The sequence below is a fragment of the Lepisosteus oculatus genome, chromosome 6, assembly GCF_040954835.1.
Source record: "Lepisosteus oculatus isolate fLepOcu1 chromosome 6, fLepOcu1.hap2, whole genome shotgun sequence".
NCBI classification, from domain to species: domain Eukaryota; kingdom Metazoa; phylum Chordata; class Actinopteri; order Semionotiformes; family Lepisosteidae; genus Lepisosteus; species Lepisosteus oculatus.
Window position 1 is genome coordinate 50,433,103 of NC_090701.1, and position 26,734 is coordinate 50,459,836.

The 26,734-nt window shown below is 39.3% G+C and overlaps 1 protein-coding gene across 4 annotated transcripts in view; it reads left to right on the forward strand.

Moving 5' to 3' along the window:
* Positions 1-6,546: 6,546 nt before the first annotated feature.
* Positions 6,547-26,734, forward strand: part of LOC102693504 (sodium/potassium transporting ATPase interacting 3) — a 165,644-nt gene continuing 145,456 nt past the window's right edge. The window contains exon 1 of one of the 4 annotated variants that reach the window (XM_015353749.2): positions 6,547-7,302. In XM_015353749.2, coding sequence (XP_015209235.1) covers positions 7,249-7,302 — 54 coding nt within the window. In that variant the 5' untranslated portion in view covers positions 6,547-7,248. The remainder of the gene's footprint in view (positions 7,303-26,734) is intronic. The other 3 variants (XM_015353752.2, XM_015353750.2, XM_015353751.2) reach the window with 3 other exon arrangements.

Below are 26,734 nucleotides of genomic sequence, written 5' to 3' on the forward strand. Positions count from 1 at the left end.
CTGAGCTTGACCAGTCAAAAATGGGGCCACTGTATATACCCATTGATCTCTTTCCCAGCCCTGTTTCTCTGCAGTATACTCAAAAGGCACTAAATAGGCTTCAACATCACCACCCATGGTCATTTTGTGTAGGACATGTGCTAGACATGCAGCACTAAATTCCTTCCTCTTCTCTTTCACCCCAAAACTCTGGACTGTGAGTTTAATTTGTTTTGGAGGCCCCTGGTACCTCCCAGCTGGACTTCTGTCTCTTCCTCTTTATTTTTATTAATCTTTTGCTGGATCCTGTTAGTTTCAAGTATGCACGGCAACAGCCTGAACTAGTGCTGTAATAGCCTCCTCCCTAGTCTTAACCAGAAAGGTAAAATGTCTGGAACCAAAAGTTGAAATGAGCTGTGTTCCACCTCTTCCAGTTAAGGGCAGAGCCAAACAGAGAGGTGTCTCGCCAGAGTCCTCGAGGGGAGTCCTCATCTCTCATGGGAATGTCCAGTTACCCGGGGCAACCAAGGATTGTGAGCCACAGCCCACCCTTGTGAAAAGTCATGAATGCACTGTCACGTCCCGCACTCGCCCTCGCAAACGCCACAACATTCCCAAACCCACTGTTTCACTATCTCATTCCTAACGGAACCCATCACATTCCTACAGGCTCCAGATTTCACAGATTCTCACTCCTGAACCAATTATCCAGCCTCCTCCCTCTCCCTTTACTATTTAAAGTTCCCTCACGCACCAAACCATGCTCACAATTGAAAAGTCTCCTTTAGAGTTTTCTAGTGTGCGTTTTGTCTTGTTGGATTTCCCAGTTTTTTTACTTAACTTTTCCTTTTTGATCTCGTCTCTTGGATTTCGCCTTTTGGCTTGTCTTCTCGGTTTGTCTCAGCTCTTTCTGGTTTACTGATCACTAGCTTTTCCTATCGACCATGCTTCTTGATTACAATTTTGGATTGTTTTCCTCTGCATCCTGCCGAATTAACGGCAAAGCACAGGATCCTCGGAAAACTACCTGCCGGATCCCTGACACGCACCCACAATATTTTAATTCATGATCTGTCAGCCCCATTATTCCATTGCTGCACCCTCACTTCGTTTTTAACTCAGGAATGATATTTGCTATTTCAGTATTGTATGTACAGCTAACCTGTTCCTTCAGTCCAAATTGCACCGGAAGCCACTAATTAGGTGAAATATGTAACATTTTAGTAAACTAATGCACACCTCAACCGCTGGAGCAGTGGCTCTGCGGCTCAGGATCTGCGCCTGTGGCTGGAAGTTGGGCCCCTGAGCAAGGCCCTTCACCCCAGCTGCTCCAGGGGTGCCGTATAATGGCTGGCCCTGCACTCTGACCCCAAGCTTCTCTCTCCCCGTCTGTGTGCCTGTGTGCCCCATGGAGAGCAAGCTGGGGTATGTGAAAAGACAAATCCCTAATGCAAGAAATTGTATATGGCCAATAAAGTGATCTTATCTTATAGTTTTAGCAGTCTATTACAGCTCTTAAAAAAGGCCTTCTTGGTAATGTGTTATGCAAAATCCTGCAAACTCAGAAAAAGACTTTCACTTAACTTATTTCCAGTTATTGTGAATACAAATGTCTCTGACTGCCTTCTGCACTTGATTGTGCCATGCTAACATCAACACCCTCTCACTGTAATGAAATACAGGTTGAGTGTTACATCACGGTTAATGTAATCACAGTTATATGATTTGTTACTACTAGAATGAGGAAGTTCCTTTTCAGCTGTGAACTATCAGCAGGTCCTTTCCACAGTAAATGTGAGGTTACAGTTGTCAACCAACATAGATATGAAAAGTAACAGTCCTGTATTATCTTGCACAATATCTAACCACTGGCTTCCATTTGCAGTAGACTGAATTCATTCTACACCCTCTTGCAATGGAGACAAAATGTCCCATACTTGCACCAGTTCTGTCCCACAGGTCTTACAGGAACCCAAATAGGGCTGCACTGCTCCACCAAACTCAGACACAAATTCCCAGTGTAATGGGAGCCGGTCCTGACTCCCGTGAAGTGTGTAGTTTAGGACCCGGTGCAGACGGTATAATCCGGAAGAGAAGGGCTACAGGGAAAACACGGTGAGGAATGGAAGGGATGGCGAACAGGGGGAGGTGCCGACGGTGCTGACAGTGATCCAGGTGCATGGGGGGAGCGCAGACAAACGAGTCCAGGTCCAAATAGGAAAGTCGGGGCGCAGTCCATAATCCAAAACCGGGAGATCCATCAGACACGAATAAAAACAGAAAACGTGTACAAGGAACCTATGCCCTCAAGCCACGGATGTAGGGTGACTTGGTGCTAGGTGGGCCTCCGGGCATCCGTCTTCCAATGCAGAGCCCTGAGCTTCAGAGGCACGAGGTTTAAATAATAGACGGGGAACAAGGGGCAGGTGAACACGATAATGAAACTAAAATACAAAAGGGTCGGAGCGCCCTCTAGAGGAGGGATGATGATCGTGACACCCACCATGGAAGCCGAAGTGAAGTGAGATGACAGTCAAGCTTGACCAAGCCAAGCTCCTGCCCCTAGCCAAGCTGAACACACTACCCCCGCCCCCTTCTGCTGTCATTACACTTAGTTTTATCTGATCTGCTCCTCTTCTATTCTTATCCTTATTTCCCCATTCCTGTTGTCCCGTCTTCTCACTCGTCGCCATCCTCAGTCTCCCCCAATGACCCAGGCCCATCTCTTCCGGATTTCTTTGCCTCCTTTCTCTCTTCCCATGCAAATGTCTTTCCTATGTTTCAGTTCAGGTGCTCCTCGGAGTTGCCAATTATCTTCAAACCTCTAAGATCTCTGACATCTGCAAGCTCTTCACAACTTCAACCTTTAACCTCCACCTCACTCCTTATCTTCTAATTACTTCTGCTGCTGTTTCTCTCTTCTTCTCCAAATCCAACCTATTCCAGCTTTTCTTGGCATTCGATTTTGTAATTACGTTTTAGAGTGTTTTTAACGTTTATTTTTTCACTTGGAGGTTGTGTGCTAGATTCTGAATTAACGTGTCTTGATTTGAGACTGTTAGGCCATAAAAGGTGTTACTTTGGAAAGGATGCATATACTGGAAATGTCATTGATATCCCACTATATTAATCTATTTGCTAGCATAACTCCTACAGTAAGATGTAAATACATGTAATTAAGTGTGAAATTTGCATAGCAGAATAGTACTTAATGTCAGTCTGTGTCAGCTGAAATGACTGAACTAAAAGTATTTTAAAATACTTTACTGTGATGTGATGTATGACAAAATGATTTGCACCCCAAATGGTTACAGGAGTTTCCTATGACAGTGTTAAAAACATTATACTCCTGTCTGGGGTGTTAAATACAGTATGTGATACTATAATGTTGACTGCCTGAATAAATGAGCTTATATGCTACAAATTTTTAATTGTACAGACCAAAGTAATTAACCAGAGAGCTCTAAGAATAATTTATAACTGATGTGAACGTACTGATTAACAACATATCTCAGACCAAAGATATTATTTTCATCATCATAATTAATGCTTTCCAATCTATGTTGTTCTCTTTTTGTTAGTTCTTTGTTGGTTTAAAACAATAAACCTCTGTTGAAGGAGATGTATGAGTTTTCTCATAATGTACTGTATGAATGTGTTTTCAGGATCTGTAATGGTTTTGAGTTTCAGAGCAGTAAAAATAAAGTTGACTGTTTTGGAAGTCATTGTATAGTGGCACATATATGTTATAAGCAGTACATAAAACAGTGTATCACTGTGACTATAAACAGGGAAATGCTTATTATGGAAGTTCTTCATGTTCTTATGGAATGTTTCTTTTTTATTTTAACTAGAGAACAAGTATGGACTACAGCCTATTTTCTGTATGTGTCTTTTGAGAGCTTTATTATTTTAATGTTGTTTTTACACCTACTGTATCAAATTCCTTTATCTCCAGTGTTTTAATAATTAATAATCTCTTGAACAATGTACTGTGAGGTTATTGATTTTAAAATATATAATTGGTATTTCTTGGAGTGACATGGAAATAACATTTGTGACTAAAAGTAAATAAATGCATTTAAATATTACTATATTATAAAGATTTATTACTAAATATATAGTAAATATTATGCATTGGATGTATTGTATGTTGCCTTGGATAGGGGTATCTGGTAATTAAATTACGATGATATCGATGAATCGTAATGGAATGGTGTCCAAACTAGAGGCCATCATGGACAACGTCTCCCATCCCCTCTATGACAGGCTTGTAGAAATGAAGAGCACGTCCAGCAATAGACTGATTCATCCACGGTGCGACAGGGAGTCATTCTTGCCTTCTGCCATAAGACTGTACAACGCATCCACCTTGTGTCTGGGCAGAGGCAACATTGACAGTGACCTGTTTCTGGACTGAACAGTAAACTGATACATCTGTTCTTTTTCTTTTCCTGTTTACAACCGTTTTTGTGCAATATAAGCCAGGGACCTGTGCATTTATATTTATATTGATATTGTGCAATATGACTTTTTTGTGTACTGTTCTGTTCTGGTTTGCTCTTTGTGTGTTCTGGACTGTGAGTAACTATTCATAGTGCACTCCTCACTGATTGTATTGCATGTGTTGTATTATTCTTATTGTATCATTTGTTACACTGTGGCTGTGTTGTCTGTGTTAAGCTGCTGTTGTACTGCAATTTCCCTCACGGGATTAATAACGTATCTAACAATTACAAAATCAATTAATTGATTAACTAATCAAAAATTGATTAATTAATTAAAACGGGATAAACAGGCAATCTTGAATTCTCACATAAAACGGATGTACCACTATAAAGAAACCAGATCCTCTGTTTCATATTGAACAAAGACTTCAATAGCTGCATGTTTTACTCAAACAATTCACACAAAAAAAACAATCACAGACTACCCCACATTATTGGAGTACCTGACTCACTGTAATACTGGAAGAAGGAAGAAGGAAGACAAAAGACATTTGTATGTGCCATATTACTACTGAGTATTTGAGCCTTCCAGAGCTCATTTATGCTGGTTACGTTCTTCTTTTCTATACTGTTGTCAAGGCCATCACTGTGCAGGACGTGATCAGGGGACCTGCAACTCATTATTTTAAGATCGGTGATTCTTCTTTTTGATGGAATTGATTTGTGTTTTCTTGGGTTGCGTGCTTAAGTTTGCTGAAGCAAAGGGTTAATTAAGAGAAGTGGGAGCTACTGTAGCTCACCGGCCATATTTCTGGAGTCTTTACCCTGGCTTCTTTCATGAAACAGGCTGATACGATCTACAAATCAATTACAGTGGCCACCAAATAAGCATTCCTCTTGTTGGTAATGTCACGGACGTCCAAAGGGACTAACCGTGGGGAGCAGGAGAGCGGAAAAGACCCATATGCGTAGCGGCGAGACAGGAAAAAGGCCCGGGCTCATTAGTGCAAAGAGTTCAGGAATGCCGTATAGAAACCTATGCCCTCAGGGAGCGGACGTGGGGCGCCCTGGTGCTAGGCGGGTCTCAGGACATCCGAACGTCAATGCTGAGCGAGGACAGAGTGCAAGACCCGGAAATATATAGCCCAAGGGAAAGAGAGGGAGAGGAAGGCCAGCAGACCGGAAACTAGGGACAGGACAGAGAAGGAGCGCCCTCTGGCTGCAGAGGGCGTGACAGGTAACAGTTCTTATGCTTTTCGGATCTACGAAGAACAAAACTTTCACAAGCAATCTTCAGCAGTGTTGAGCATCATGTTGAAATGACATAATGCCTTTACCCTACCTCTGGTCCATGCACCAGAAAAGCAGTCTCTCTAGAACTTTACCATCTGCTTGTTTAACTGTAACAAATACACCGTATTTGTAGTCTTCTAGGTACCTTTCATCTTGTATTACTTTTTTTTCTGGAGCTAAAAGCTTAAAATGTTGCTTTATGTGTATACTTCATAAACCTTAAAGATTTATGCATTTTCACATTTTCCTAGTCTTGAAAAAGATTATCCAAGCACAACCATCCCCACTACAAAAAAGCTTTTAGGAAACATGTCTTTACTTGTCCCTTTTCAAGGTAAGATTTTATATGAATATCTTATCAGCAGAATATAGAAGGGCTATAAAACTGTCAGGCTTCACAATATGTGCTACCAGATTTAATGTAATTTTGGGAGAATAGAAATAAATGAACGACGTGATGTCACATAAAAGCAGGAGGTATTTTTTTAAAAGCATGCAGAGAAATAGTAGCTAAGTAGACTTTTGAAGATGTAATTTTGTATATCGCATTGAATTTAGTCCATGTCAATATTGATTCCATTTTGTTTAAAAGGAAAATGTATTCACAAACCAGGGGTGCACATAAGCAGGAAATGCAATGTTCTGACTATGTTTCTACCTCAGTCACTTCAATAAAGCACGCACTTGGGTTCAAGATGCTTTGCAAACGATGGACGACACAACTAAAGTGTGTTGTAAAACACAGAACAAATGCGTGGCATTCGGCAACATACAACCTCCAATTCCCAGTCTGAGACTGTAAGATTGTGATGTGCGGTTCAAACACTTTTCAACCAAACGTGTCTGACTTTCGCAAAGTGAACAGCCCGAACCGGCACAACAGATCCGCGCCTCTGCCGAGGCGGTCTTCCTACCAGACCGCGTCTGTCGTCACGGCTGGGCTTTGACAACTACTCTTGCTTTGTCGCGGTTCGTTCGAAGGCGTTTTTGACGTAAACTTAGTCCATTTAAAATTCAATCCGTTTTTTTTTTCTTCTTCTGAAGCGTTGCTTGGTGTGAATTTACGGACCTCCATTGTGCTCGGGTTCTTTCGGGTGAGCAGAGTCACTCCCACATAGGCGTCAGGCGCGCTCTCCTGAAATTCATCAAGGCCATTCAGGGGTCTCTGCAGAGACGCGAGCTCCCCACTAACCCCAGCTCAGCACAACAGAGCTTGAATTACCGGCTGGATCGACTTGGGGAGGGTTGGAAAAACAACTTGGGGAAAAAAGACCCCTAACAATCTGCAAAGAGATGCACACAGAGAAAATTCTGATTCGCCCGAACATATTTACTGGATTACATTAAACATTTTTTTAAAAAACTTCTGAATGTGCTGAATGTACATGGAGTATCCCAAGCCTTTATCCCTGTGATTCCTGTTTAAATCCGATTGGGCATCGGACCACTTAGGGGGAAAACTGCTTCCCATCAACCAGGGTGGACTATCCTTATAGACCGAAGTCTTGCTTTTATTACGTTAGTGAAAATGAGTTGTTGCACCGGACGATGCGCGCTGATCTTCCTATGCACTTTCCAGCTGGTGAGTAAGACTGCGTTTTTGTTTTCTCATTCTTACATGTGCAAATCCGCAAGATGTTCGTCCAGCGATCGTAAACATACGACCCATTCCTCGGGCATGGCTATACACAATTCTTTTTTTTAAAAAAACAGACACTATACACAATAGTCCATATTTGATTATACCAAAGAGGCAGATGAAGAGCTTGAAAGCTTATCTTTGTGGTACAGCGCAGTTCACATCAGTGAAAGATAACGGCGCTCTTTGGGAAAATAAAGGGCAGTCATATACTGTATAGAGCGGATCTCTCGCTTCCTGTATCTTTGTGCATAAGGCGACAACAACTTTATGGCGTTTTTTCCCCCCAGAAGTATTATTTCTTTGTTTCTTATGGACTGTGTTTTCAATATGCAGTGCAAGCGGTGATCATTGTAACTTAATACGTTCGTCGTGTCTTGCTAATTAACAGTAAACCTTCTATGCAAAATTAAACTATTTTATTAGCACAGCTGGGTCCTTGCAGTGCTGCTGTCTGAGAGTGATCGGAGTTGTGGTAAATATGACTGCTCTTATCAAAACAAAAGTGTAACGGATCAAGTCAGGGTGATTTTTTTCTGTGAATAATGCGAAGCGCGGTTAATAATCTGCTCTTTTTCTTTTTGACGGCACTGAAAATCGAAATCGCCGTGGAAGGCGCCTGTGATTTCGGTTTTAGCAATGTATACAATAGGTCCAGATGTACAGTAGCTGTAACAAAGAGAAACTCGCAAAACAAAGATACCTCATGTGCTTTTAAGAGATGAGTTTTTACAGCCACATACACTTTATTACCAACACTATGGACCAGTGTTTGAAGGCAAAGCGATCAGTTGCAGGTAGAATATTTAATCGTGGTTCCTTTGTTTACATTGCGACCGTTAGGTACTGTATAGTACAGTGATTGATGTACAGTGTACAATGTGGAATCCGTGCTTTTTGCTCAATGAGCGGCGATCTGCTTTGGGCTTAGTGGAATAAATAAGCTATTTAAATTGCAATACAATAACGCTGATCTTCGTTAAGAGGAAATGGTTTTCGATATTTAAAAAAAAGATCAAACAGAGTAAAATCTTCTAGGATGGTCATTCTTTTTAAGTTGCAGGAAGAATGATAGCCATCATCATCTATCCTGTAGAGAGATATTTGGTTATCGGAAGCTTTCATTGGCTAAGCAACAGAATTACTAGAATCAAGTTTTCCAAATTAATGTTTTTTTAGAATATTTAAATACTCTTTCATGGTTCTCTTGCAAATGAATCAGAAATATTTACTTCCCGTTTCACAAATGTTAAATCTGTTAATTGAAGTCGTAGATGCTACTGGGCAGCGTAAAATGTGTTTGTTTTTTCTCCCAGTATAGGGAGGAATACTTTCATGAACTTGATTTTTGTGTAATGTTTTTTTTTTACAGAGGTGATTTCTTTGTGAATGTGCTACACGAGAAATTCTTCACGTATTCAAACACTATTTGGCGCTTTTATTATCTAGGTAATATATAAATAGATATTTAATGACCATGACATCTTGTTCAGTTAATTAATATTAAAATGCTGGCTGAAGTATTAAGAATCGTATGCTATGCTTTATTCTAATGGATTGCACCACGAGGTGGATGAAATAGTTATTCTCCAAATGTAAAGTACTTTGGCATTCTTTGAGACAGAAAGCGCTTTAAAAATGTGAATATGAACTATTATCATATAGAACCTTTTGCTGGTTTTGAAACAATACGGATAAATATTTCATGTCTTGGGCTTTACAGAGCAACGGGATTTTGTTGTTTGTGTACTTAACTCCAGTTTAAAATTCTCACGTTACATTAATCCATTGAAGTAGACTGTAGCATCTATTCCATGTGACATAAACGTCTGAAAACGATAACATGTTTCAAGCGATTTCTAGCATGAATAGGGCTGATGTTAATGTAGGATTAGAATGTACAGTCTTTTGGCATGATTGTTTTGTTGCTCACCCTGGAAAAGCCTGGAGTCTGGAAGCCAGCAATGTCAGTGGGTACTCAATATCTCAGAACTACATCTTTTAAGTACATCTCAAAACCAGAGCCACACTTGTTACAAAAGATCCTTCTGATTAATGTTGCACGTCCCATAGATGAGATGCTGTTTCTTTCAAAGATTAAACAAGAGGCATTTTCCTGTAAGAAAACAGAAGAGGGATATAGTGCCATATGAATTTAGGACAAAGGAATTGAAGTCCTTTTAAAATGTCTCTTCTTTACATGAAGTGTAATACCATTTTAATACTGCTTTAGAGTGTGTGTGACCTCCAGTAATGTGGTAATCTGGTGCAGAACATTGTGCACATAATGGAATGAAACCCATTTTATTATAATCTTCTCATGCTGGTTGTTTCAAGCTCCACGTTCTATGGACCCTGTAAAGATTTGCCACACCTTTGTGGTTTTGTGACTTTGACAATCTTATTAACTTATACATATAAATATTGTCTTCACATTTTGTCCTTTTAACACCATAAGGGAATATGTAACTTCGGTTTTAGTAGGAGCATATCCTACAGCCCAATATGTACAGTATGTTTTTAAATGAAAACCTTTTGGCCATTTAATGGATCTTCTCAGTTAATTATTGTAAAAATTGGGTTGTGTATTGAAAAAATCAAAACATGTTTTGCAGTCACTTTCATGTCATTCTTTTCAGTTAAGAAAATGCAGAACTGAGGTTAAGTTCTGAAGAAAGAGAAAGTTCTGTCAGTAAAAATAGTAATTTTGAGAAACTAATCAGGATTAACCATTGTTTTTAAGTGAGACAAACTTAGATAGTGGAAAATGCTTTGTAAAGGGGGAATAATGTTTGGTACATGTATGAAACATAGACGTGATTAAGCACTCTGGAATATCTCTGTTGGATTTTGCCTGTCTTCAAAGATGCTGGCATATTGAAAAACAAAAAACACCCTTTATTAAAATAACACAGTGATATCATCTTGGTCTAACAGACATGAGTAACACTACAGCGTTACCTACCCTGTCTCCATTATCCTTCACTGGTCTCCTTCAGAATAGCAACATTGATGTGGAAATGTGTTCTGTGCTCCATCTAAACATGGTTAGAAGAACTACACAATTCCCATACATTACTGGGTATTATTAACCAATGTATGAAAAACAATACAGCTGAAGCTAGCAATGTGTAAAATAAAATTAACAAAGCTTAATGGCTAATACCGAATAACAAGGGAAGCACAAGATGTTTACTGAACAAAGCACAAAATCTGCTATTCACAAATCAGTTTTAATACAGTTAGGAGTCTTTCGCCTTCTGTGCCTTCTGTCATAACCGCTGTAATGAAATTGAAAGCCCTTGTTATTCGGTGGTTTACTCTGAGTAATGTGACTGTAGCCATGGAACTGCGCTGGGCAGCCTGTGAAGTGGTGATGTTCCATGTCCGCAAGGCAGGACAGGCGCAGCTGTGCTTTCTGGTCATAAATATACAGTTAACTGTACACAGTGGGTGAGGTGACACTTTGATACCAGCGGGAGCCGTAGATATATTACGTTTATGTAAAGAATAAATCTCCTGCGTCGTCCGGTGAAAGCAGTTGTTGTGGAGCAGTCAGGTTTAGCTCAGTTCGGTGTAAAGTCCCGGGTTTCTAAGTGAAGGCCTTACCTTCTGTTGTGTCAGCTGCTGCTTTATTCCTCACGGTCAAATGTTCCCTTGAACACCAACGAACGCTTTAAAACGCACACCTTCAACTGAACATGCACACCTGAACTGAACAACTGAACATGCTGCTGCTGTGAGATAACTGATATATCGTAAATATTGTTTTGTTCTGAACTCTGCAACTCGGATAGTTGTCACCAAACATCACTTGCTTTGTTGCTTTTTTGGGACAAGATTGCAACTGGAATTTGTTATTATTATCATCGTTGTTATTATTATTTTTTGTATTTCGCGGACGACCTTAACCAGGGTGACATACATATACAGTAAATGAAATTTATATGAGAAACAGTAAGTACAAGGAACAGCTACTGTATGTAATTACAGTGAAAAAAAAATGGCAGTTAGGCTAAAACGAGCTGGAAGTTGAATACAAGAGCTGCGCTAGGCGAAACAGTAGGAAACCAATGTATAGATAGTGTGGACACCGTACAGTACCATTAGGGCATTGATGTATTATATGTATGTATTCCATGTTAGTAGTGAACAAGCACAATAAGCAAATTATGCTGCCCGTTTGAGGGTTTTAAGAACAAAAATGTGGTAGAATGTAAATCAGACATGGGAAATGCTGTTTTATTGTAATGTTATTTTTTGCTTAATAAATCTGACTATGAAGCATTTTAATGTCATGCTGCTGCTCATGAAAATGAATAGGGTGGTTTGAGATCTGTTATATTACTCACAGAGACGGATAGATAATTGTGTGGCCTCTGGCTCTTTATTTTAGGCTTTTAAAACACAACCGGTTGACACTTTTAATTGTATCAGACTTTAGTATATCAATTTGAAGAGGAGCAATTTTTTAGTTAACTGAAAAAAAAGCATCTATTTGGAAGACCCTCAATTTAGCAAGGCTACCCAGACTAATCATGTTTGCAATATTTCTAGACAACGTAATTGAAAGAGCTCTACACTCGCTGTGACTGTGGAGTTTTTCATCTAAATGTTTAAAGCATAGCTGTCCAATCATGGTCCTGGAGGGCCTGTATGTCTGCATGTTTCACTCCAACTTGGTACTTAACAAAATAAACAAGCTCGTTATTGGCTTAATTGGAGAAATTTGACAAATTCCTCCCAGCTTTTCAGATACCGCTGCTTTAAAAAGAGAATTTGAAAAGGCAGACACACCAACCCCGTGGGACAAGGAATGAACCCTGCTCTTTGTCAAAGAGGAATATACCACAGATTTAAATGTGAGTTGGTTATAAGGACGATACAGTAGTCCAAACCGCGAGGACTGTCACCAATTAGCGAGCAAAAGTTAAACTTGCCAAAGCTGACTTAAAGGGAAAAATCCACTGTAGGTGTGTGTGGATCAGTTTCACCTGCAGTAGAGGATCCCTGTTGGTGCTTTTTGAACCTGCTCTTCAGCTGTCAAGATCGGGAGCTCTGAGGGTCCTCAGGGCTTCTTACCAGGCAAGATGGCACGATGCCGGAGCCATCTGTTTCCATGTTCGCTTAGGCCGCGAATGTCATGCATCCTCTCCCAACTGCACCTCATCATGTAGTTCTTCCTGGCCTATATTTATCTTCTAGCTCTGTGGGCAGATGTGTTAAATGTGTAGTTTGTCCGATTTAACATGGCATCATCATTGGGGATTTTTAGAGTGGGATATATGTCAGTCAAACCTGAAGCAGATCGCTTTCAAGCCCCTGTTTGGATGGCTGTTTAAGCACAGGGATGAGGGGGATACAGGACACAAGTGAGCTGAGTGTCTACATGGATGCAATCATTTAATAAGAGATTTACCCCTTGGAAATATGGAAAGAAATGTAAAATACGGGAGAACTCATCGATTCTTTTTTTAATGAATTTTTTTAAGGCCACGATGCTGATTTATCTTTTTTTTTCCCTTGGCTCTTCATTTTGTAGTGTAATTTAAGACCCTGGCAGACCTTTATGCTCTGGTTAGTTGAGATCTTCAAAGGAAAACATCTGTTGTCTGTTTTGCAAGGAAATAAAAAATGTACGGAATAAACCGAGTGATAATGTGTTACAGTAATAGAACTGCATTCTGTGCACCACGGGTATATAGATAGAGTTCTCTGTTATGCTGCTGATGCCTTAAGAAGAAATAAAAATAGCTAACTATGTCTTGCTTACGATTTGCAGCCTCCTGGTTCCAGCTTTCTTTGTTAATGAATTGAATAAACCACTAACCGTGTTTTGAAAGTCTTAATCACTTAATTACAATTATTAAACCTGGACTCACATGACCCTACCAGAAGACTGTTTGCTAACCCATTTAACCTTGTGGTGACCCTGACTCTAAGCCAATAACAGGCTTCTTCTTTGTAACTGACAGAAGAGGGCTTGCTTTAAATGAGCACTAGAATGGCTCACTCTACGAAGGAGTATCAGGCTTCTTGAAATGCCTGCTGTGTTACTTGTCAAAAGTTAATATTTTATATTTTACTTGAACTTTGCCTATCTGTTGCTGTTGGGAGGGTTGTGAACCAGTCTACCTCCTGCTGGAAAGATGAAGCTTCAGTCTGCTCAACTGTCAGAATTCAGTTTAAGAGCTGCCCACAAACAGGATACCTAGCTAGGACGTCAATCATCAATTCTTCCACATCTTGCTCAGGTTTTTAAAACGTAAAAAAATCATTTGAGGGAATGTTTTATGTTAGGAGAGCCTATTCTAATTTAAAATTAAATTAGCTGTAAACATACAGCACCGCATTGCATTCCCAACTAGTCTCTGGATTTGTCTGTTCTGCTTGTGAATGTTCATTATGAAAGCACAACAGCAATTTGGCATTTCTTTATTTTTTCCTAACTATATTTTGAATATAAGCTTCATATGATATATGATAATACTCACTATACTGAAATCCCCTTGAAGAGAACTAAGGCTTTAATATTTAAGGCCACTTACCTTTTTTCCACCATGAGAAGTGACCGTGTGGCAGATGATTGGTTGGAATCTATTCGTCAGAGTAATTAGCTTCAGTGAATCAATAGAACCCAAGGGACATCGTCGTTCTCCATTCAGCTGTGGTGCTTTTCAAAAACATTTGCAGGATACTGACAATAGAGGGGATTTCTCCAGGGAGAATTTGTATTAGGTTTAACACCTGAGCTTTCTGGGGGGGTGTAATTTCAAATGGCCTGTTAATTACTTTGAATTCTATATTGCTTGCACATTTCAGATGGCTATCTAATCCATCCAATCGTCCATTTTCTATATGACATCCAATACAGGGATGTGGAGGGTCCCGAGCCTATCCCAGCAAGCAATGGGCACAAGGCAGGGTACACCCTGGATGGGACACAGACACAGGGGGGACATATAAACTCCATGCAAATAACACCCCATGACTGGAATCAAACTCCAGACCTGCAAGGCAGCAATGCTAACCACTGCGTCACAGTGCTGCCCAGCTTTCTAATCTATTGATTCAATTTGAAATATATCCACTATTTCACGTTGAGGGTGAGTTTGCTTGACAAAGAAATCCTTGAGGTATATCTTGGTAACCACTATATTAGGGCACACATTTTATGGGTCTGGTCACACTAATGACAGGAGTGATAGTTTTATGTTTGGGGCATTCCCTCAGACTTTTGAAACTTTTTAACACCACTTTGCTGCATGATAAATTCTTTGAGATGTGCCTCATTAGCTGGTTTCACAGATTAGTGGCTGGCTGTTTTCCGCAGGGGAATGGAAAATATAAGACCTCAGGGCTGTTCCAAACAGGACAAAGATAGAGGCTTCCAACGAATTCCACAAAGGCATATTTTTAATTTTAATGGTCACTTTTAACAGAAAGCACAGGGGGTTGAACGCTGAAGATGCATTATCAGTTTATAAGGACTGATAAGTGTCTAGCTGAAGCAAAGTGGCGCATTTAAAAAATATCAAACGCTTCCAAGTTTTATAAAATCTGTGTGTTCTTGTGCAAACTGTTAAAGCCACAGCTGACAGTGTAAAGAAATAGTTAACACCTCACTGGAACTTCTAGGTGATGCTGTGAATTGAAGTTCTATAAACATTTAAAATATGTTACAGTGAACCTTGTATTAGATACAGGGCTCCAGGGCACAAAAGGACTTAATTAAAAATAACTTTCTGTTGATCCTGGAATTTGATATTGAAAATTAATAAATACAAATACAGTTCTTTAAAATATTTTCCTATATTTGAAATATTGTCTGATTAATAAACATTATTAGTGCATATAATAATTAATTATTCTCTTTGGTTAATATTTCTGCCCAAGTGTATAATTCATATAATAACAAATATATCAATTGTACATTGATATATTCTTTTATGTTAACGATATTTTTAACTAATACATATGTAATGATACAGAATGTTTTATTTAGAGAGGTGGATTTCAGTCTGCAATTTGTTTTAAAGGTTGCAACTGCAGAACATCAGTGGTATAATGGAATTGACCTGCCTTTGTTACAGAGCTGTCTTTCCTCTCTACTTCAGAGATTGAGATCATGAACAGGTGTTTATGTTTGCTGAGTGCCGAGTGCATGACAGCTGGCACAGAGGCAATTTGCAGATTTTATGTTGCGGAAGAGGAGCCATACAAGTGATTTTTCCTTGAACGTTATCAATGATTAATACCATACCATGCTACAAAGTAGAAAGAAGAGAACAGACTGATTCTGAAATGCAGCTGCCTTCTTCTTGAAAAGAAACTGTTTTCTCTTTCTAATATTCAGCATCGTATTTAGAATCTCCAGAAATGTTCCTTATACCCGCCCAATTAGGAATACCCTTCCTGTGACAAGTGAGGAAGAGGAGGCAGACACCTCTGATCCTCTTGCCTCTGAGCTGCTCGCCTCTGAACATGTCACAGGCAGCGCAGTCCGCAGGTCTATAAAATCTTTGAGCTCTATAAAAAACCTGATGATTGAAAAGACAGAACAGATAACGGGATATATTACAGATAATGTAATTGAAATTACCTCCTTAATAGCGGGGTGTGTAGCTACAGCAGAAGGGAGAGCAGCCATGTTTTACAAGATAAACAAGATAAGAATTCTCAGATTTCATGTTGTATTTATTTTATTTACTTTTATGCGTATCTCTTTTCTTTTTATTGGTGAAGGCTGTGAAGCAATATTGCCAAATGAGTTTCCCAAGTTTAGGAAAATGAAGGTCTTCGAAAGGCCTGAGGCTCAGCGCCACAGAAGGAGAAGCGATTCCCTCTCTGTTCAGTTGAGTGTGCTTGGCTGCAGCGGTCACCGTGTGGCTGATAGCGGGGCTCGGGGAATGTGGGTTGCAACACGACCCCCGATCAGAACCCCCAAAGGCAGAGGTCACCCTGGCTTCTTTGGGTCCACTTTTCGCCTGAGCCACTCAAGAAGTCTGTCAGCCTGCACTCACTTCAACTGGTACAGTACATTGATACAGCTCCCCACAAACCCTTGTTTAAGAGAACCCATATAGTCAACATAATGCAGATAAGCAGGCTCCCACAGCTGAAACGTTGTGTTTTCTTTCTTCTCTTTTCAGCATTCAGCATGGAAGAAACCTATTACTTCTTCCTCATAAGTATGCAAATATGAATCTGCAAATATCAGGTCCTGAATCTGCAGGTGTAAATTGCAAATGAAAAGACTTTCTAACTTCTGAACTAACAAAGGTAGTTAGTGCCAGTGCACTTGTGTTCAACCCCACATCCATTGCTAAGCTTTGCATATGCAAGGTCTAATAGCTGTTGGGTTCTGATGTTATACTGCGTTTGATATAATGTAACATCACTTTATTAATCCTTTACAATTTCTTGCATTAGGAATTATCTTTTCACATACCCCAGCTTGCTCTCCATGAGCCACACAGATAGGGAGAGAGCCTGGGGTCAGAGCACAGGGTCTGCCATTGTACAGCACCCCTGGCGCAGTTGGGGTTAAGGGCCCTGCTCAGGAGCCCAACAGAGTAGGATTCCTCTGTCAGCTGCGGGATTTGAACCAGCAACCTTCTAGCCACAGGGGCAGATCCTTAGCCACAGAGCCACCAGTTTGCAGTGATCTGGCTTTTAATTTCTACAACATTTATTTGTTTTGGCCAGAAATTGGGTTTTGTAAACAGAGCTGTATTTTGTGAAGGCCTTAACTGTGATACCTAGCTTTTCATAGTGGAAACAGTATTTTTGTTGAGATGTTTTTCCGTGTATTAAACACATTACAAACTGTTAGACTTTTCTCTTTGAAATCCTCCATAATTACAGAAATACAGGCGCATGATGTGACATTATTAAATGGTTTTATTAAGGTCATTCTTTCTGCTGAATCATCAATCAAGATTTTTTAAGTAATGGTCTCAGTCACACCATGTCAGACACACCTATTGTGTACCAGTCTAATTATATTTTAATGACAGAGAAAATCTGCGCCTTTGGTGATGAAAGAGCTACAGATCAGTCATTTAAATGACCTGTCAAACGCACATTTTTTATTGGTTAAAAATAACTTCTTGACTGATGAACTGGCCTCAGATGGCCAGATTGCAAGACAAATGGAAAAGTAAAAATAGCCTGATAAATCTAACACTGAATGGCAAAAATAAGATAGTACAGTATATTACTCAATGAAGAACACATCAAGAAAGTTCCAGGCCAGTAGAGGTTACTCACTCTATCATGTTCGTCGACACCATATCTTAAAAACCTGTCAGGATTGTTGTTCAGAGATTCAAGAAAGAGATTCAAGAGATTCAAGAACGTTCCAGGCCAGTAGAGGTTACTCTATCATGTTCGTCGACACCATATCTTAAAAACCTGTCAGGATTGTTGTTCAGAGATTCCAGCAAATCAAAATTTGCAGTATTTTTTGGTATAAACCCATTATTCCCACTTATGAAAAAAGGGTTGTGAGATTTTGTTCTTGTATAGTGTGAACCTAAAGCAAAGTTTTGATGTGATTTTAATACCTTTAACTGTGCATATTCTGTTTCCTAGAGTCTAAGTTATATTTGACATTTTTATCAGGTTCTTCTGGGTTTTACCTGACCTTGCATGGTTTTGTTTACCAGGTAATGTTTGCAGTGTTTGTACATCATGTAACATCAGCATTTCTCTTTGCAGCTTGCTAGTTTTTAAATTGTGCTTTACTATTCAGTTTTAGATATCAGGAGGGATCAATGCCTGTTTTGTATTCTGTCTGAGGTTCTTGTTCTTGGTTTCTATGCTGAAGGATACTTTAAAATGTAATAAGATGCGCAGTCTTGATAGCAATATTAATTTTTACTGGTTAGCACCTCATCGGTTTTGGGTATATGTTCTTTTTTTCTCCTTTCTGGACAGTCTTGGAACACAGGGCCCAGAATGCAGTTGACCTGAAATGTTCCAGTTTCTTATGTTTTTGAAATAGAACTTGCTCCGAAGTGCAAGGCTGTGGGTAAACCCCCCAAAAAAACCTTATTATGGTGAAAGATTCTAAATGCAATCAGTTTTGGCACCCAGATGATTTTGTTTTAGCTAATCGGAACATGCCAGAAATATTTGTTGTAATATGGCAAGCAAAACCACAACAATGTTAGTGGAAAACCGTACAGTTCCCTTTTATACTGCGATATTCTGTTTGAATTAAATGAACACTCATTTAAAAGCTGTAGTTGGAAGTCACAGTTATGGCGACATTAGGAGGAGCAATGTTTAGGTGCTCCCTAACCTAAGTCTGATTGATTTATCACTTTTCATAACCGCTTATCCAGCTCGGGGTCACAGAGGCCTGGAGCCTAAGCCAGGCAGTGTTGGATGAAAGGCAGGATACACCCTGGACAGAATGCCAGTCCATCGCTGGGCACACACAGAGACATTCACACCAGGCCCAAGTTTCCCTGAAGCCAGGTAACCTACCAGTATGTCTTTGGAATGAGGGAGGAAACAGGAACATCCAGAGGAAACCCACACAAACCTGGGAAGAACACAAACTCCAGGCAAATAGCACCCCAGGAACTGAGCCCAAGGCTTGGTTTATCATATACTTCTTTTAAATGCAACATATACTTATTTTTTTAATGCATAAAAAATGGGACTTCTATTGCCGTAAAATTAAAAAATAATACTCTCAGCAGGCATTTTCTATGGTAATACTGTATATGATTTATTTTTTGTCTGTGGAACATCTGCAACTGTTAAAATATTTGTATTATCTGGTATTATCATGGTAAAATGAGTCAATGATGTGGAAATACATTTTTTTTTTAATTGAAAATATTTTTTTCAGGTACCTTTTCCAGTAAGTATTGTAGATTCTCTCTAGTTTTTCAATACTTATGAAAACCATTTCAGAGAAATAAACATTTTTGATAATCAATGAACGCATGCCAACAATTTTGGAGTGAGAGGTTAATAAATAATCAGTTAATTCAAAAAGAATATAATATTGAACAAACTGTTTCATTCCAATGAAACTCCAAACCAAGAAAAATAAAAATATTTTTATGTGTTTTGAAATCCCTCACAAAATTAAGGCAATTCCCTAGTAACATTAAAGTCTATTTTCATCTGCAACAGAGGGTTCAAACAGCACAGGTGGTGTCTCAGAGAGACTGTTCACAGCTGTGAGTGAATCATGCCTGCAAGACACAGCCTACTGTATGTGTTTGCCGAGCAACTAAACTCATGACTCTGCATAACAGAGAGAGAAAAACCATAACTAAACTGAAACTGCCAAACGAAACAGCCATGGGTTTACAATGAGGCTATTGTCTGAGTTGTTTATCATCAAAGAATGGGCACACTGACAATACCAATACACAATTATTTCCTATTCTGCAAGTTACCATGCTTTGCATTTTGCATGGCAGTGTGCACTGTACATCACAATCTTAAACTTTCCTTGCAACGGATCATGCGGTTATTTGAGGTTGCAAATGGCTTTTGCTCATATTTGGAAAATTACCCCTAGAATTCACTCCTTAGAAAGAACGTAGTGTTCAAAAGCCATTTTCTTTTCTTCAAGGTATTTGTCTTCATTCTAAACACTGGTTAAGTCAGAGACTAAAAATGAGAAGACATGGTTCAAAGATATAAACATTAGAAATATATAAAAACGTAAGAATTGTTATATAGAAGAAGAAGCCGCTTGGCCTACAGTAAATAACACATTTGATTTTTAGGAACTAATCAATCCAAGGCACTTTGTGACAGTGCGGAGTGGGCGGAGCTGCGGTGAGCACCAGTAAAAAGGTCAACGCCCCTAACTGAGGGACGGGAGAGCTGGTGTGAGGTTAGCAGGGACCACAAATAACACAAAAAGGGTGAAAATTCCAACAAAAAGGACAAAAGAAAGGTGTACCGCTGTGCATCGCGACCTCCAGACTGGGCCTACCCTATTTAACAGGTCCAGCCTGGGAAAAAGAAGAACCACTAGCACAGCAGTGACCAGACTGGACTTGTTGGACTTGTAAGGCAAAAACAAAACAAGAAAGGTATGCCTGCCCTGGGGAAGATACATGACGGGACAGGCAAAAAGAAAAAGATCGCCTTACAAGTTCAAATTCACGTTTATTTGTCATTCCAGCCCCATACAAGTATATAGTGGGACAAAATACTGTTCCTGCTTGTCCATGGTACAGATACAGGCAGGACAGGCAGGACACTGACATAGACATTGTAGACAGGATACACGTAGTGCAAAGTGCAGATAGTGCAAATTACAAGGTAAATACATAATACAATATACACAACACACTGGGGGATTTAAAACCTGTTTCTGGAATTGGGGCGGATTACGTGGGTGCAAAACCCCCCTTCAGGACTGTTGGTGGAAAAATACTCCCGTTCCAGGGGGTGGCCCTGCTCGCCCCTTCGGGGCGTGTCCAGTGTGCCTTTATAGGCCCTGCCCAGTTCTGGCTTGTTGTCTAGAAGCCGGGACAGCTGGGACTACAAAGGCGGGGCGTCGCCCTTCCTCCAGGGCTCCGCCTCCACACTGGGCACGCCCCCCGCGTAATGACGCAACTTATTCAGCTGCTGCTTGAAAGAAGCCAGAGTACCGGCTTCAGCAACATGGCAGGGTTGCTTGTTCCACACTCCCACAACCTTTGGCTTAAATTCATACCCGCTCTTGTTCGGTTTCTTCCCCTACTTCCACATAGATTGGTGTGTGTCCTCATATAGGTTTGTGTTTCACTGTGGATTCTAAAGAGGTTCAGTGAGTTGACTGTGCCCATGTCTTTGGACCTGAATAACTCGATCTGGATAAAGATTCATCACAATTTTCCTTGTACAAGACTAGCAAAATGCATGCTCTTTTTAGCCAGCCAGGGTAGGACTTTTCTTTAATCCATAAAATGTATCAGATTTATTTTCTCTGCACTAACTCAAGAGCAGCAGCGTCCTGTTTGTAAAATATGCAATTTTTTTGTCAAATGTACACTATTCTTTATTATTAGCGTCATTAGCCCATTTTAATTGTAATATAACATTCGTTGATTAATCTTCTTTACTTTTAACAATATATCCTAACATTTTATTTATCTTTTTATTGCTTCCACACACTCTCTAGAAGAAACTCAGGTATCAACAAACTACTTTGCTTTTGCTACATGGAATATTTTGCAGTGAACATCATTTGCCATGTACTTTCCCATGCTTGAATTTAATGGAAGTCTTTTTGAATTACATTTACTGCCACCACAGTGTGTCTTAATCCCCCTATTTTCATGTTGTCTGCAAACTTGACTAGTTTGCTGACGATACCAGAATCGACTCTGCATTGCTGACATTAATGACTGAGAGCTGTGGTTTTAGTGGTTGTCCACATAAAGGACTTAACATTTCAGAAATATCAAGGGTGCCTGTCTTCAAATGTATTTACATTTACAAAGCATTTTTCTGCTGCCCCTCATTACCTTCATTAATGGTAAAAAATGCTGATGAAGACATCATGCTGTTGTAAAGGAAGATGTGTCACATTGTGCTTCTTCTATTGAACTGATTTATGGCGATTTTAATCAAATACAATTTCCATGAATGTGGAGCATCCTAGATGCATGCTTGACAAAAATGATAATTACACAGTAATGAAGCATCTCAGATAATCCTATACTTCATTATTGTACTGGGTGGCATGGTGGCGTTGCTGCCCTGCAAACCTGTCCCTGATTTCTATTCTGGGCCTGGAGTACTAACTGTGTGGAGGCTGTATATTCTCCCCATGTTCATGTGGGTTTCCTTCAGGCGCTCTGGTTTCCTCCCACAGTCCGAAAACATGCTGGTAGGTTAATTGGTTTCTGGAAAAACTGGTCCTGGTGTGAGCGTGTGTCTGTGTTTGTGTCCGTCTGCCCTGTGTCCTGTCCGGGGTGTATCCTGCCTTGCGCCTGTTGCTTGCCAGGATAGACTCCAGCTCTCCCGCGACCCTATTACTGTATTTTCTCTCGTTGACAGCTCTTGCACACACTTTTTCTGATCGAGCATAACTTACTTACGGTTATGATTTCAACACATCAACCGAATCACAGTCAGCATGTTGTCAGATCTGTCTACAGAGTTTGGGACAAGACATAATAGTTATTTAGAATTTTGTATTCACAATCCTATACTCATCTCCCAAACACAGAAAAGTGCATCCCTGCTTTAACAATCCTATGACCAAAAAAATTTGACCCCAATTTGAGCGTACACCTGTACTCTCTTGTTTTATATTAATCAATTCTCCATCCAAACTCATGGATTCTCCTAAATGTATACCACATGAGATTATAGAATTATTCTTTTGTGAGGAAATTTATCAAAAGCTTTCTATACATCTACACCATTTCATAAGTGTCATAGCTATTTTTTACGGTTAATAGATATGTTAACACCATATTTATTTTTACTGATAATTATTCAAACATCTCTAACAAGTTAGTTAATACCTATGATTTGTAAATCCACACTGAGTATGCCCAAGTCTAGTACATACTCTAGATTATCTGTACTGATGAGAGTATGTGATGAATTAATATTCTGAACATATAAAGAGGAATCCAAAGAAATCGGACATCAGTTACAGTATAATCAAGCCATATGAGGGCAACATCTGTTAAGAATAAGTCAATCTGTTCTTGAATTATCACATAATAATGACAGCAACAGGCTTATGCTCATATATACAGTATGTGTTTCCCGTAGATCCTTCAGTTGTGGAAATCTGTAGCATGGTTATTCAAAGCCTCAGCAGTATATATGCTGCTAGCAAACCTGCTCCCTGATACTCTTTGTCTTTAAGACAAAAAGACTGATTTGTGAATTGTTTGTCTTGCCTGTGACAATATTCCCCCGGATTCCGTCAGAAAGCAAAGCAATCATGTTCATCAAAAACCTACCCTGCACATTGGACGTACATAATTCAGGCTTAGAAATGGGATACTGTATTTTGGGATCCAGTCCTGTGACACATTTGTTGTTTGTTTAAAATTTATCTTGACTGCTTGTCTGTTTTGTGGGCAGCTTTCAATATTCTCGCTTTGCTAGCAATCTGCCTTGATTAGCTCAATATTCCTGTCAGCCTGCATTTTTCCTGTGATGGACGCTCTGACAGAAAGGGCTGTCGGAGTCACTCTCTTACGGTTGGTGTTCGAGTGATGGATGAGCTCATCGGCGAGCGCTAGCTGCTCTTCTGCACACCAGGCTTGTGCTAAATGAACTGAGGTGCCCCAGAGGGCTGTACCATTTGCCTCGCCAGAGAGGCAGAAACACTGTAAACGCTCAGATCCTAAAGCCTGTTAAAGGTTCACCAAATCTGCGTGGTCTTTCTCAGCAGCTGATTTCTCAAAGTAAAACAAACTTGAGTTTTGACTTCATTTTACATGCAAGGAGAGTTCTACGGAATACTGTACATTTCTGTCTTGCACAAGCAAGATTAGATTGTTACAACGTGTATAGAAATAATGAGATTTAATTTGCAGTGCTGTAAAAATAGGACCTTCCACAGTTTGTTGGTGTCCCAAGAATGAAATCTGATAAGATGAATAATGGAGTCCTGGCACAATTTAATCTTTGTACTCTTTTACTTAAAACACAACTAGAGATATATTCCTCTTAGGTTTCATAAGCCTCATAAGGGCTCATAAGAAAAATATCTTACCTACATTTGCTGAATTGTTTACACGCTACTTTCAAATTTTAGCAAGAACAATGTTAATTTTAGCCAAGGTGACTGCTAAATTAACAAAAAGTAGTTTTTTGTGTCATATTACATGTCTTAAAATGTTGATTTTATCATAATCTGAGCAGGATCAGATTTTTGTGGCTACAATGTGAAATTTGATAAGGCAACAACAGCAAAAAATAGTTACATATTGCCTGGAAAATTGGGAGAAACATAGTTGCAAATGACACTGCTGTGTTCAAAGCTTGTCAGCTTGATATCTTAAGGGAACAGTACCTGAGATCCAATTAGTGAATATTTTTATCATATTATCCTTCTGTTTTCAGTTACTTAAAACTAACAGCATGTTTTTGTCTTTGCTCCTTATGTTTTACCATTTAGAATGATGTTTGGTGCAAAAAGCACTACTCTACACATCTAAGAAATCGAATGCTTTTACTCTCGGGGCCAAGAAAGGACACGTTTCTTCAGTTTTCTTAACATTCAATGATTTTGACATTTTGCTTTTTAAAAGGTACATTAAATAATTGCTATTTAAATATTGTCATTTAGAATGAACATATATTAAAATAATTATAAAATCTTACAAATTAAAAAAACGTGTTTGTTAAAGCATTTCCAATATATGGAAAATCCCCTTTAGGAGGGGAATAAAGAAGTGTTAAATAGAGTAGCTGGAGCTCCTGTGATGTGTGACACAAAAAGCTTTTGCACAGGTTAAAAAAAGGAGACTTTGAAATTCACAGCCTGGGAATGGGAGAAGATATAGCAAACTAGAAGTAACAAAGGCAATGGACTGCTAAAAATATTTTAAATAGATATATTTGATTTGTTCATACCTAATGGAAAACACAAGTTTCTTTGAAAGTTGCTGTACTTTTTGGTAAATCTCTGCCTGTTTCGGTATGTACTCACTTGTTTCTAGGTGAAAGAACCATTATTGTAACATTAGATGCCTCACATCCATTTAACCACAGGACTGAGGTGGGTAAGGAAGGGCTCCATTCTGATCACCTTTGAATCTCAGGTGAATTAAAAAACGATGTTGAAACAAAAGAGTCCTCACTGAACATTTCCAGGAGCTGTAGACACACAATTACAAAATCCCGTCTTCTGCCTGTACAGTGCAATGCGTAAGGTTGTTAATGGAGCGTTGTTTTTGCTCAGGTGGCCGGAGATCAGAGGCTGTTGGTTTTAATTGAGCCTGTGAGAAATGAAAAATGTGTGCAAGCTATCCTGTTATTCACCATTGAAAAACAAGCCAGCAGTGCCTAGCCTTGCGTTAGAAGCTATAATTAGAAACATGGTGCACGGCCTTATTTATTGCCTCTGTATTGTTAGTCCCATAGTTATTACAAGGTGAGTTTGCATCACAGACGCACTCTGTTTCATCTACAGCCTCTCTTTTTATTTTACTTTCTAAATGGCAAGGTACATTTAATGAGGCCCTGACATGACGTGTATAATAAAACATTTTCATTCTGTTCTAATACTGTGCAACAGTAAATCCACTGTCTTTTTACTGTTCGAAATGAACATTGACACTTTCTATCCAACTTTCCCTTTTTTTGATTTTGGCATTCGTTCTTCACAGAGTAATAAACATACCGAGGTACCAGGAAAACAGTAGTAACATATTAACTTTGTGAAGGAAAAGAAAAGTAAACTAAAGCTGGCACACAATAGTAGCTCAGTTAAAACCAACAGTTTGCTATTGTGATTCCCCTATGTCTCTGTATTGTCTTTGTCTTGCGTTTGGCCGAAGAAAGAATGGATATTTTCGAACAAAATGACAGAATGATGAAGCCGGCAAAACGGAAATTGGAACAAACCTGTGGAAACTCTGCTTCTTTATGCAAAATAATGCCAATGCTGTGAAATTGAAGCAAATCAACAAAAATCATTAAAAAGATTGTGGTTTATGAAGGGGGTTTTCCTTTCCTAACACATTTACTTGATTATTATCAATACTATTGAAAGGTCAGATTTCCTATGTCAGAGAGAAGCAGTGGAAATACCACCATTGTTGCCTCTGTTTTGTCCCTCTGTTTAATAATGCTGCCTATGAGCACCTGTGGCCATGACTGTTCGGAGAATATTAGAAGCATGCTTCCCCTTGTTGGCCAAAGTCAATATTTCAATTTCCTGACCAAGGCCGTATCTTATTTATGTGTTCTTATTATTTTGTCTGCCGTATACCTTAACAGCAGTTCAGGGCTCCAGGTGGCTGGGTGCCGGTGTGATTTGCCTTTCTCGCTCATCCTGAATGGCCTTATTTTGGTGTAATGAAAGGGTGGTGCTGCTGGCTAACACAAGTGAGATTAGCTGCCCGGTCTGTTTTTATGACGCTCTTAGTGCAAAATTGATGAAGAACTAGTTTTTATCAATGTTTCCAGATAATTACTTTTCCATTGGCATGCAGAGATGCACCTGCAGACAAGAACCCATGTCTTTGTGAGAAATATAGTGTACATAATATATATCCACAAAAATATTTTGTTGCACAAAAAAATGTGAAGGTGTATTGTATATAGCCTTTGGCTTTAAGTTTAGCAGTATTGAAGAAAGATCAGAGTCTTCATTATAATTAAAGACCTTAAAAAATATCCCTGGGTTGAAAACATCTTATCTTATAAC